We start from the raw sequence: 14,630 nt of genomic DNA, 5'->3' as shown, positions 1-14,630 counted from the left end.
TCGTGGAAGTCTATTAAAAGACGCTGTAATATGGATGATTTTCTTTATTAAAAGCTATACTCAATCTGAAATAACACTGGCACCAGCAATTTTGTTACCTCCTTTCTCAAATCCACTTGGCAAGTTTTTACAGTGCAGAGAAGTTTACAGTACTCATCATGTTCTTTTCGTGGCAGTCCTATAGCTCGTTTACATGCATTCGGCATCATCTTAATAGCAAACGCCGCGTTGCAGTACTCGTATCCAAGTACAGAAGTGTCATGTTATCCACTTTGAGGTTAAAATCTAAACTGCTTCATACGCAGAATAGATTCTAACCTAACCACCACTACCCCGCCAAAAACTCAGGAATGAGATCGGGAACACTGACCATGATGTCAGCTGATGTTACTGGACGACTTCTGATTACAGTTTGACGACCGTTGTCGGTGCCACTGTGAACGTAACCCAAAATTCTGAAAATCTTTTTTTCTTTTCTAACTCTGCTATCAGAAACAGATTAACTGTACTTCAGAGAGCAGCCTCACTTAGTCTCAGGCAATACTTCTCCTACAAAATTCTCACATTAACGCGTTCAGTACTTTCTTACGTCTGCAGGTCTGCCCAAAACTAGTATCTGTCCTTTTCGCTCTCAATGCTGTTTTACCACCCAAAATACTTTTCTTCTCAGTAAAATAGGTAACACGCAAGATGTGAAGCTACTCTGCAGAGTATGAGATAATCAGCACCAACCACGATTTCATTTGTACCAATCGTTTTCGACTGGGTCAAACAGGCCTTTCTAACAAAGAGCCAAGAAAAATATCTAAACAATGTGTACTGACGCGCACACTGCAGCATGTCCCGCCGCTGAGGCGCTTGGTTCAACACAGCCAGCCCGGCGCCTGTTAACAGCGACACGGGGGAAAAAATCAATACTCCCTCCTAAGACGATCGTTCTCCTACCTTCCACTGTGGTACCGAGCAGGTCGGTGACACTGCTCTATGCTGACATTTACCTAGAGAAACAAATCGTAACCGCGTCTACTTTTGAAAGAGGTTCCTGTTCACACCTGTGACTAACGAAAAATGACGAACTCTAACTACGAATAACAGGAAGGCGAACAAAGAAGAGTAGGCCTAACAATAGAAATTAAATATGTAATCTGGGAATTTTCATTTATTTTACGTCAAAAATTTTAATGATACTTCTCCAGACCCAAAGTCAATCTTCTACCGATACTAGAGTTCATTTTCAACAAATGCAAAATATTTACATACTTAACAGACCTGTCTGTGGATGGTTATTTCTTTATTGTTAACGTAATAATAATAAATTATATCCGTAAATTAAACACATTCACGGAAATCTGGCGCGTTTCTAACGTAAAATGTACGTCTCCGTCCATATTCTACGCAAGTGTTTCTCTAAACCCTATAAAAAGACATCGAAATTTGAGTTTGGTAACAAAACGCACCGGACACAGAGAAACTAGTAAATACGCTATTTCAATGGGCTTTGTTATTAAATGCCTTATCAAAATATTAAATTCTTCATGGCTTCATACCAAACAACAATAACGCACTAAATGGTCCTAAACGTGCCAGGTCAAATAATACTGTCATCGCGTAACAGCAGCTAAAACGAAATAATCTAGAGATCAGAGCCTTATTATCTTCCTTTAACTTTTTTAAGGCGTGTATATATTTTGGAAACCTTTTTTATTTTCTCAAAACCTAAAAGTGCCATCTTTTCGTGCATTATTAAAATGAATGCCTTTTACTTCTATAGTAACAACCATGACAGCACAGTACCTCAAATCAATGTGATGTCACATGAACTTTAGAAGAGTGACATAATGGGTTTCAATTATATTATCTCCCATTTTATCTACTACTGTTTCATATGAACGAACTCTGGTGATGCACCTACTTACAACTGTTGAGCAGCCAGACAGACACTAAATGATGTCATAACTCTACCAAACGGCTTCAGGTATAATAAAGTTTATACAACCAAAAGTAAATATCAGAAACTGATATGTTAAAAAACATAAAAATTTAGGGCTTTATGTTGTCCTGGAGCATGATGTACCACATAGTCAAACATAACCTAATTCATGATGAATAAGAATACATGTACACACAAATGTTTATGTTGTGTACAGAAGAGGATTCTGCAGGACTGAAGTCCAACATGTCTGGTTTCAAACAATTTGCAACTTTTGGGTAATGGCACCAACTACTGGAAGTACACATGGATAAATTGGTAACTTTATGTGGGAAACTAACAATGAGCCTTGGCAGAATGAGATTTTTATATGAAACAGTGTAAAAACAATCTCCCATGTAGCAATTTAACAATAACTGAGAAGTACATGCCTTATGTCGAAGCACAGAAAGTATGGAGATCAATATTCTTCATATGCATACCCCCTAATGTGTGTTCCTCATTTTATTTTTTTTATTTTTTCAGATGAAAATATTATTAAACTCTAGGTTCCTGGGCATGGAGCAAAAAATATTTACTCTTCTATTCATTTCACATTTCCTGCTTCTGAACTTTAATTCCTCTCAAACCACTTCTGTCTTGACCATTCCTAACCACTACCTGCCTAGTACCAGTTTGCTTCCTCCACATCAAATCATTGTGCTTGCTGTCTATATTTTTCATTGCTATAACATGGCCATACCAGTTTCCAGCCACTGATTTCTTATACAGCAGGTAGTTCACCATCGACTTGTTCCTGTTTTGAGTAATATTATAGTTGCTGCTCCACTGGTTAACAGTACTGCCTACTTTTATTCCTGGTACTTCGATTTTACTCCGTCTTTCTATTTTGTAAATACCAACTGGCAAGACAGGTAATTATTTAAGCATTTCTTGGTATTATGTCACTCCATATGAATGATAAGCTTCACTGTTTTTGAGTTCTCCTGAGCCTCTTCTGCCTCTTAAAGCTGTCTTCAATATGACAATTATTCAAAGTGTGAGTCAATCTAGCTTATTTCCTTCCAGGAAGATATTCATATCTGTTCATAGTCATTCGATTTGCTAATTTGTAGGAAACAGTTTTGAACTTGTCACACACAAGTTTATGAACTTTTATTCCTCCTCTCCTATTAAATTTTTGCAGATGATTTGTTGTGTACTGCATAGTTATAGGTTACATCTTTCTTTTCTGGAACAATTCTAATCTGACAATTTTTTTGATTCTTGTTAATTCTAACTTTTTTTCACTCCATTTGTTCCGAAGTTTTCTGCTTGAAATACTCTTAACAAGCTTTTTCAATGCCGCTTCCATTGTGAGGCACTTCCAAAGTCACTAATAGTATTTTGTCAGTAACACTGCAACAAATTTGAGGTCTGTAGACCTTATGTCTTACTAAAAATATAATACTCAAGCTCAATAACTTGTTTCTCTACCTTTACTATTTCTGGCACCTTAACCTTCACTTTATTGTGGCTCACGTAAAACTGTACACTTCTGCTTATCCTCTTTATAATCCTTGAGCAAGCACACCAATTTTCATAACGGGAGTGGGTGCATGGCGTACTTTACATACATGTAGAGGATAACTATCTTTGTTACCAAGGTAAACATGTATGAGTAGAATCACAGTTTAATCTCAGTTTAATTAAACAATGAAATGAACTTTCATCACATGACAGTCGTCACATTCAAGTGTTACTGCACAGTAATAATCCACTCGGAACATTGAACAGTACAATTCCATCAGATCCCTGCCAAACACTTATTCGATTACTAATTATCTCGCGGGCAACTGCCTCATTATGGGGTTATTCTGCTAACATGGAATGTAAATTTTTTCTCACTTGGCCTGCTGTTTATTTTATATTACTGTTGCTTACTTGGGTGCATAGCAACACACCTTATCACTGTTAGCTGAAGTAATAATAAAGGAATAAAGGAGGGTTTGCAATTGAAAACAATGAGACAGACAGAGAGAGAGAGAGAGAGAGAGAGAGAGAGAGAGAGAGAGAGAGACTCCTTTTTAGGTACAGTTTGTGCAACTGGTTCAGCCTTCATCCACAAACTTGCCTGTTATGTTACTGGTTTTTGCTCCATCTCTTCTACTCTTCAGTTCTCTTTCTACTTCCAGCCAAGTCTGATGCTGATGTTCTCCACATTTTTAAAACACGTTTTCCTTCGAAAATAGGCCCGAAAACTGGGTGTATCATACACTGGTAGCAAGTTAAGGTATGTACCTAAAAGCTAAAAATTTCTGTGTTTGGGCTTGAAGCAATTCACTGTTAGCTTCCTTGGAAATTTTGAACACTGTTCAGAGTTTAGCAGATGCACATGTGCAGCTGTTAACAGTTTATATATTGTTCATTCAAGCTCCAGTTATTGTGTCTCGCGCAGAGACCCACTTGAGTCATATCTTTATTGTGGTTTTGCTTGCAAACTATGGTGGCTGTAAAATGGTATTGCTATACTATTGCATTTAAGGTGCAAGTGATTGCATATACTAAAGAACATGAAAACAGGGCTGTAGAAAGCCATTTCGGGCCACCTCCAATTGAAAAAAATCTTAAGACATTGGTGGGATCAGGTAGACATTTTAAATAAATTACCTTACAGTAAATATAATATGAGAAGTGGAACTGTTAAATGGCCAAAACTTGAAGCACAGCTAAATACTTGGATTTTAGAGAACAGACAAGCAGGAATTTCAGTTTTTACAAAATTTTTCCTCGAGCAAAAGCAATGCCAAGCTTCACAATATCAACATCGTAGTGTTTAAGATTTATGAAGAGGTCTCAACTTTGTATGCAGACCAAGGCAAAAATATCGCAGATGATGAGTATGAAGAACAAATTGTTGAATTTCATTGATTTGTCATTAATGCAAGGAAAAGAGGGAAGTTTGAACTTCTGCAAATTTGATAGAGGGGCAAGACTCTGCTAACTTTCAATGTAACTTCAAACAGAACTTAATTCCAAGGGCACAAAAGACATTTCTGTTAGAACTGGGTGCATCCCAGGCAAACACTTATTCGATCACTTACTGTTAAGACTTCACATCATGACAAGACCCATTGCACAGTCACTTGCCAATTACATTTGGTATAGTCAATGTGGAGAACAACTGAAGAAGTCTGCCCTGTTAGTAAGGGACCAGACTTGGTCTCTCACAACAAGACAATAAAAAAAGACGAATTGAATTTAAGACACGTTATCTGTAATTCCAGGTGGGCTACTAGTTTACTTCAGTTGTTAGATGCATGTATCAACGCACTAGTTAAGGGACGAATGTAGGAGGTTTGAAACAGATTTTGAAACTACACCATCAGAAAGAAGGACGATACAGCATTTCTCATGTGAGAGAGTCAGAGCTTCATGGGACTCCTATAGAAACTGAAACAGTGATTAACCCATCTTTGAAGTTTGGAATCAATATTGGAGTGGAATGTACAGAGGATAATTTATGGTATGAGGATGCAGACACTGACATAACAGCTTCAAGTATTTCTTCCTTTGTTTCTGAGAATAAAAATTAAAAGGTGAGCAATCTTTTCTACTTACACTGCCTAGACATTTGACACACATTCAAATACATGTTATAGTTGTTTTACAGTAGATGTATTAGGTGAGAAATTTTTTTCCCTAAAAAAGATCTTAAAAGAGCAAGTCTTTTACACTGATGCGTCTTTTACACCGACAAATATGAACAGAACAGGTGTGTGTGTGTGTGTCCTTAACATGTTGCAATACGTCAAACAATATTGTGGGGTGTGTGTGTATATGAATCAGCTGGTTGTACATTCGTGGATATTCAGATAAGCCAATGGAATCTTGGAATGTTGACACAGTTGTTAAGGATCAGTATTTACATTCATTTGTCCAAGGATCATTTTACATACACAGAAGCCGTTAGATTAGTGCAAGTAAATGCTTGAAAACGTACTTAAGATATTTGCAGATTTTCTGTTGTTAGTAATGGTTTGCTTAACAAATGACGAGAAGTGATCACGATGAATTGTTTTGGATGTGGAGTCAGTCAAATTGTTCATCCATAATTTTCTTTCCCTCCTAAATCAAATTGGCTGTTATTCTGTTTCACCCTAAAACAGCCAAATATTTGTGATAATCCAGATTAGAAATGTTATTTCATTTGGAGCAATGTAAACTGTATTATCAGTTCTCAGCTAACCACAACCTCAGAAATCTTGCAGTATCTTTTACAAAATAGCCACTCATACATGTTGAAAAAGATTGCAAATTTCATTGCTGCTCATTTCATTAGCAGCAATTTAAGCTGCATTACTAGGTACCAACCTGACCACAACACCATAAATTGGACATGTTTGGAAACATCAGCCAAATATTTGTGATGACCAAGACTTGACAAGTGAGTGATTCTAATTGAAGGCTCAATACTGGAAATGCAGAAAGTGTCAAAATTGGATACTTTCATTTGTTTCCTGTAAACCACTGAATGTGCCAAGGCTAATAACTCGAGATACGTTGAAAGTACCCAAATGACTTCCCTGGCACTTCAAAACATTACACTAGATTATGCAGTGTCTAAGTTCCTATGTCTGAGGCATAAGGAATACTGAATGCCCCAAATGTATGTGACTGGTGGTAAGCACAATACAACCTTTTTCTCACTAACTTTGCTGCAAGCAACAAGCAACAGCATATGTTACTTAATTTCAGTGTCCTGTGTTTTATGATGGAAAGGAACAACAAGATTAGAAATGAAGAAGAATACTCGGCAAAGTGTTCAAGGAAAGTGTCTGAAGCAAAGTGGCAGCTGTTGTCCAGTAAAAAAGAACTACCGAGACGTAAGTTGAAATCACTAGAATTTAGCTGCGCATTGTACAGCATAATAAAACAAAACAAAACTCGCAGTAATTTTGGGGTTCAAACTGCATGATCTACTCGTCCTAGGAAATATTCACTACCTCCCATTGATCAATATATTAAGTGCTGAAAACGAAAGAGACAGGGTCCACTGTCTTTAAGTGAAACACAGGGAATTTTATTTCCTATTGTACCAGTGATTTCAGTTACTGTATTCTTTGTAACTGATCTGAAATAAGAGCTTTGCACATTCAGTGACTCCTCAGAAGTGAACCATGTCACTTACATTTTTACCTAAATTTCGTTTTCATAAATTTTTTAATTCTGAACTTTTTACTCTTCTATAATATTTTTTTCTGTTAGGCACTGCAAATGATATGAAATTATAATTTGCATCCTTTCAAATAATATGATTTTTAATGTGAATATATCTTTGTTTTCTTAGTTTGACATTTGGCACTTTCAGCATTTCTCATGTCAGTCTACAATTGGCTACGCTATATCACCACCAGATTGGCTATGGCCAATGATGTCATGTCAATAGCAGCACAAAATGGAAGAACTATGGACACTATGCTTACTTTAGCCAGTAAATTTTCAGAATTTGTTGAGCAATTTCTTTTACACAATCTGCAAATGTTACATTGCTGGCTTGTACTACAACGAAGTAATGAGGTTTGAAAAAGGGCTGGTTAATTTCAATTTTAAGTGTTGACACTGCATTCTAGCAGAATCTTTCAGGTAAGAAGTCTGGGATTTGACCAAGCTTCTGCTAGGCAGATGCACAACCCCTAAGCCACCCTTGCATAGTGGCTTTGCACAACTGCATGGACTACACCAGCACACCTCCTTTTACATTACCACAACATGCACCTGCAAACATTACAATGCTACAACAGCCATTGCAATTTATAAATCTATATTACCTATCAAACCTTTTAATTATAGTGTGATACTACTTCCCTTCATCCCAGGGTAAAAGAATAATGGATAATAACGTAAGTAGGAATGAATGTAACTATGTGTAAGGAATAATCATATTCATGGCCTAATAAATATACAATCAAGTAAAGTCACAGCAATTACATGTTGAAAAATTGAGTGTTTATATTTGATAGTAAACAAATTCCAAAACATTGAGACTAGGGTGTATAATTTTCATTTACAAATACTGTTATAACTAATCAGTTTTTCATTTTAAGCACTGCACTAATCCAACTGCACAGCAATATTTTTATGTTTATATTGGACGAGTAATAACAAAAATGAAAATAGATAAACAGTGGCACATTGTTGATGTGCAACAATTCGTTGGCACAACAGTACACTGACAACCCTTATTCAGCGTGAGAGACCTTACAAAAGAAAAACACTGACGGATCAGAAACTAGTTAAGTGTTTATGTCCCAAAACATCAATCCACAGTAAGTGACATTCATTTTCTCCATTTTATTTACTATTTTTATCGTGAAATTTTTGTCCCTGTAATGTGAGTAGGCCAATATATTTTTTTTGACATGTGATTCATATGATATTTCAAACATAGGCAACTTCAATTTAAAAAGCTGTCCACAGAATGCAGAAAATATATATAGGGAAATTCATATTAATAACCAAATATACCCCCGTTTAACAATTAACCATGCTTAACATGCATTAACAACTGCAACGACCAATGCCTTACAACTGCAGTAACCATTTTCAACCATCAAAGTGGAATTCACTTTCTGGCACATAAAATGCTAGACCGAATAGTTATTGTAACCAATGCAGAAATTCATCAAGTGTGAGCGAGCGAGCAAATGAATGTCATCTACGCCATGTTGATTTAGGGTACATCAGACATTACTGTAAAATGTCTGAAGTAGGTTGAAATATTTCACATACCAAAATAAGGATGAGTTCATTACCTGATATGTGTTGTCGAAGCTGTCATACATAAACCTTGTGATGAGAGACGTTTTCCCAACTGCAAAAAGAAAATTGTTAATTACAAGCATTTTTGATAAAATGATTTAACAATGCATGTTAAATTATGCCATCAAGTTCTTAAATTGTTTTAGGCAGCTTTCAAAATTCAGCACCAGAAAGCAACAAGCAAACTAGATCTTACCAACATGTAAAAGAAACACTCCATAAATATTAACCAAGACTAGAGTGTGACACTTGATCCCCCTCCCTCCAAAGTCTTTATTGTCTTGACACTGATCTGTAGCATAACCCAAAGTGTAGGTTACATTGGAAGGTAATTTGGTTGAGAGTTGGCAAAGCCAACAAATGTGAGTGCCAAACGAAGGTTGTGGTACTACAGTTATCTGTTGCACACCCTACTGTTTATGCTCATGCCCTATTTAATGCACTTCTCACCATAAAAGCTAAAACTCAAAGATGAATTTAGAAAACCTACATCAGATAATGGATGAGTATTTTGATGCATATTATGTACACAGATCATACATAAACAACAAAAATACAAGCACAGTCCACTATGCAACTTTTACCCTAGTCACTTGTATGTGCAATGTATGTCCTACTTAGCTGGCAACTGTAATTATTAATTCATTTGATATACTTGTTCTTTCTAATTGCTATCTTCTTCTGATTTTCTGTTCCTATCACATTCAAAGATGAAACTGCAAGAACTTCTGGCAGGAAAAAGGAGTTTAATACCCTGTCAAAACTGCTATCATCAGAGACCAAGCAAAAGCACTGATTACAAAAGGATGGCAAAGGAAATTGGCCATACTCTTTTCAAAGGAACCATCTTGGCTTTCACCTGGAGTGATTTAAAGAAAACACAGGAAACCTAAATCTGGGTGGCCAGATGAGAATTTGATCATCATTCTCCTGAATAAGAGTCCAGTGTTCTAACTACGGCATCACTTCACTTGGTATGAACTGATTGTATCAGTGCCAGATGTAAGGAAGAATTTAGGGTACAACATTCCACCAATGACAAGGCCATTACAGATGGAGCACAATCTCATGTAGGGCAACAATGGGGGACAAAACCAATGGAACTGTTTAAATATTTGCTTTAAGCTACTTAGGAAAACCACAAGGCAGACCTAAATCAGAATGATTTAAAGGGAATGTGAAGCCCACTATTTCCTAACGGGATCAAATCAATAGATGTCTAATGCAGGACATAGTAGTGACCATGTAATACTGTGCTGCTCATAGTTGTCATATTGACTTTCAAAGATGTACATTTATGAGCCAGATTTACTCATGATATCAATGGAGCAGAAGGTTCTATACAGCAGCAGCACCACTGAAACATGTCACTGAAGATTTACATGCACCTACAACCATATGACTGACAACTGCCTACTTCTCCATTTCACGTACATTATAAGAGAAAGCAATTCATTTCCATCACTTCTAATTCTTAACCATTTGTGAGTGATGTTATTTACAATTGTTAAGAAATAATTGAAAATACCAATAGCAGTGAATGAGGGAAGTAATGAATAAACAGCACGAGCATTGCAGTACAATGACAAAACAGAGGGATGTTTTGCTATTATTACATGTCGCTCAGTATTCAGACTGACAAACCGAAGTATCATTAAGTATTACATCCTAAGTTTCAACTACCCATATTCTGAGCCTGACTCTCCTTAATCGTGAAAAATGTACGTTGCTGATACATAAAAACGACGTTGCTGATACCTAAAAACGTCACGTACATTATGGAAATTGCTGAAAGTTCCTAACACAAAAAACAATGACATTTAATACAGGGCATGTACTATTTACAGAAAAACAACGAATTATGTCTATCTTCAGTGAACTTTGCATCAACATATTACAAGAACAGAAGAATTTAAAATAGTCATTCGGATTTTTGCACTTTTGTCTCATTTAGAAAATTGGTAATTTTTATGAGCAAACTTAGTATGGCCTTTCCGCGATCTTTTATAATACAAATTATGAGTAAAATACGGAAATATATTTGCTGAATTTTATGGGTTAATTGGTAATACGCAAAAACTTCGATGAAAGTTTGTTCTCTATTAAGTAAAGTTGTAAGTAAAGGAACCCGTCACTACCGCAGAAAGTAAATATGTTGTATGATGCCCGTTATTTACATCTAGGCAAAGCAACAGCAATGTAAAAATAGGTTCACGATAGTACTAACAAACTCAAATTACGGTATGACAGTAGTTGACAGCCGGATATGAACAATGCACGTCATGTTTCGTAAGTACATAGTCTAGTTGCCAATAAAATAATCACAGCATGATCACGATATATTGCTCGTAATATTTATAGAGAATACTTTTATGCTGAAAACAGTAAAGCACAACTTACCGCTTTGCTCTCCTAAGAAAACTAATTTAAACTTGCGTAATGGGTTGCCGAAATCGCCCGAGGATGACATTTTTCGGCTCGTTTATCTAAATTAGTACGTATATTAAATGTAACTTTTATGCAAACCGTTTCACAGAAATCATTAAACCACGAAAATTGACAGCCCCTCCTATTAATCACTAATCCGCCACGTTACGACGTTACAGGCCGTGACGTCACTACAATCCCACTTCTGTCATAGATAACAATAGGTGGACTATTCCAGAGACGTACAATATAGTTCGATAACTATGGATCCGATAAAACTGGGGATCAATGATTATTTTTGGAATGATCATATAAGAGGTAGTACACGGCTCTCAAATTAGTTATGATAATATATATAATCAGAGTTTTTAGGATATCAAAAAAGCGTTAATCCACTTCAAAGCTTTTCATGTTTTATATAATTACATCGTAATTGCCAATAAGTTATATCTTTTTTCGTATAAACAAAAAAAGAGCTTAGCAAATTATCATAACAAAATCTTAAATGTTCGATCACACAAAATATCAGCAAGCATCTCCGCCTTTTATCAGACGCTGTCAGAAATTTCAGATAACATGTGAAGCTTTATCAAAGTGCTTGTATTTGTGCTTCTTTTTTCTTCTTCTACTTTTCATTCTTTCTACTCCCCGAAATTATTTCAATATCTTCATCATATATGGTGATATGATGGACAAGACAGTGTTCAACAGTCACTTACAGTGTGTATAGCGTATTGACACATATTCCTAACTAAGGCTGTAGTTGTGTTTACACTTCCCTGATAAAATAAAACGAGGTAGCTCAGTTTACGTTAAAATTTGCATGAAATTAGAAAACAATGGTTCTCACGACAAATGTAATTTTCTTGCAGTCAGATTTCACTTGTAATATCAGACAGTGTCAGAATACTGGGAGATGTTTTTAGTTTGATATGGATATTATCTGCCAACGTTGACAGCCCTTTTTAGTAACGCAGAGGATTCAGAGACATGTAATTTTGATACAGCACATTTCGGTTGCATATATTGAGGAAAAATTTGAAACAGATCACCGAGAAATCGAGTCTTAGAATCCCAGTCAGTCTGTACTGGTACTAGTGAGTGGCAGTAACAGGTCCAAAAGAGAAACATTGTACTGAACATTTCTTCGAAAAATTGTACAATATAGAACAGTTTTATTGAAAATACATAAACCAAAATACTCTTCTTATGGAGAAAATTTAGTCACTACAATAGCTTGTAAAAATACGGGATTATCACAGGATTTACACAAATCCTAACTTTAGAATGGAGTATGTAATGGAGAGACATTCATGCTTTAATATCCACTCAGATATAGAGCGAAATAACCTAGTGAAGGTCAGCAGCTGATAGCAAACTCCTAATTGTCTCCAATGAGTAGAGTAGAATAGAGTTTTATTGGTCCTGGTAATCATATTGTACACAGATAGTACATTCTTATGTAGGACAAGTCGATGTATAACAAAATATAATGTTAAATTTGCATTAATTTAATTATTTCTACATTAAATGAGCTCTGAGTTACAATATACAGAGCAAATATTGTACAAAAATAAAGAGTAGATATTTTAAAGCAGAAAGAGCATATACTGTACTGGCATATTAATATTTGTATTACAGGAACATTTACATGGTAAATCATTAAAGTTCTAGTAACCTTTATATGATATGTCATTAAGGCAAAGACACAAATTGTTACTGAGCTTCCTGAAGGGTCTCGTGGAGGCTATAGAAGCAGTGATGAGTCAAATATGCCTTAGCAGTTGACTTGAAATTTGCCTGGTCATTTATTGATTTAATTTGTGGGGGAAGTTTATTATAAATAACTTTCCCATAATAAAGGGTTCCTTTTTTATTCAGGGTGGTATTGGAGGGCTCTAAATGAAAGTTTGCTCTTTGGCTGGTGTTATAGGAGTGGATATTTTCATTTTTCTGGAAGAGAGTGGGATTTTCCATTGAATATTTTCTCACGAAAATGGTTGTCTTATACACATATATACATGGAAGTGGGAGGATTACTAGCTTTTTAATGAGTGGTCTACAGGTTTTGTTCCATTTTACACCTTCCATTATTCTTATAGTTATTTTTTGTAGCCTAAAGAGCTTTCGGCTAGGAGAAGAGTTACCCCAGAAAATAATTCCATATTTCAATTATGCGTATATACAGCCATAATACACAGGTTTCAGAGAATCTTTGTTGCAACATCCTTCTAATATTCTCATTAAGTAGCATGTAGTGATTAGTTTCTTACAGACTTGTTCAATATGCATTCCTCATTTGAGATTATCTTGGAGCCATACTCCCAAGAACTTAATGTTGTCTACATACTGAAGGTCTTTGTCAAATAACATAATCTGAAGAATTTGCTCGCCTTTTTTCACATTACAGAAATTTAGTACCACTGTTTTTCTCCCATTTATTACAAATTTGTTGTGACTGAACCAGTTTTCAATATTGTTCAGTGTCTCTGTTGTAGACTTCTGAAGCATTTCCATTTCTTTCCCACTCACAACACTCTTGTATCGTCAGCAAACTGGATGTTGTTCTCACAGGTTTTGTTTAGGTCATTCACATATAACAGAAATAAAAGAGATCCCAGAACTGAACCTTGTGGCACTCCATATTTAATGGTTTCATAGTCTGAATAGTGTTGAGTGAGTTTGGTGAAATTTTGAAGTAGCAGTTCAACCACTTGTTTTCGATTACCTTAGGTATGACTTTATCCAGTTGTTAGATGTTCCTCTAAGCCTTATGTTGTCAAGCTTAGGCAATAGTTTTGTGTGGTATATGATACGAAAAGCCTTAGAGAGATCTGGACATATTCCAATGACATTTTCGCCATTATCTAGTTTCTGAAGTACTTCGCTTAATAGTTCAAAAACTGCTGTATCAGCTGATCAGCCTTTCATGAAACCATGTTGTGCTGTGGATGGTATTTTTTGCTCTTCCAGAAAATCTACTACTCTTTTTTGAAAATTTTTTGTATGATTTTTGAGAATACAGATAGAAAAGCAATGGAGCTGTAGTTAGACCCTTCATCCTTTTTATCTTTTTTGAATAGTGGTTTGAGCTTAGATGCTTTTAGGCATGATGGGAAAATTCTGGTTTGAAAGGAACTATTATAAAGGTGAGCTAATAATTCAGTAATGAGATCTCCACATTTTTTAATATGGCTGTTTGGAATGCTGTCTATTCCAGTGGAATGATTCACTTTTAAAGTTCTGATAACCAACAGGACTTCTTTCTGGGTTGCTAGAAACAGAAATGGTGAAGTAGAATTTATGTTGGTATTTACAGAGGATACTGGGTAGTTTGTATTGCAAGATTTGATTTCAGCAGTTAATTGCTCACTTATATTGCTAAATAAGTATTGAACACATTTGCTATTTCTTTAGGATCATTAATTTCGTTGCCATTACAATTCAATTTAATATTGGAATTTTGTGGAGG

At 35.6% G+C, this 14,630-nt stretch overlaps 1 protein-coding gene across 2 annotated transcripts in view; it reads right to left on the bottom strand.

The window, feature by feature from the left end:
* The window catches only part of LOC126091834 (ras-related protein Rab6), a 74,145-nt gene extending 62,785 nt beyond the window's left edge, over positions 1 to 11,360 (bottom strand). For both annotated transcript variants that reach the window (XM_049907103.1, XM_049907096.1), the window contains exons 1-2: positions 11,132 to 11,360; positions 8,725 to 8,783 (exon numbers count right to left, since the gene is read on the bottom strand). In XM_049907103.1, the coding sequence (XP_049763060.1) occupies positions 8,725 to 8,783; positions 11,132 to 11,201 (129 nt within the window). In that variant the 5' untranslated portion in view covers positions 11,202 to 11,360. The remainder of the gene's footprint in view (positions 1 to 8,724; positions 8,784 to 11,131) is intronic.
* Between the last annotated feature and the right edge of the window lie 3,270 nt (positions 11,361 to 14,630).

This window comes from Schistocerca cancellata, chromosome 1 (genome assembly GCF_023864275.1).
Source record: "Schistocerca cancellata isolate TAMUIC-IGC-003103 chromosome 1, iqSchCanc2.1, whole genome shotgun sequence".
In the NCBI taxonomy this organism is placed as follows: Eukaryota; Metazoa; Arthropoda; class Insecta; order Orthoptera; family Acrididae; genus Schistocerca; species Schistocerca cancellata.
The sequence above is the reverse complement of the archived record's forward strand: the minus strand, read 5'-3'. Positions and strand labels throughout refer to the sequence as shown.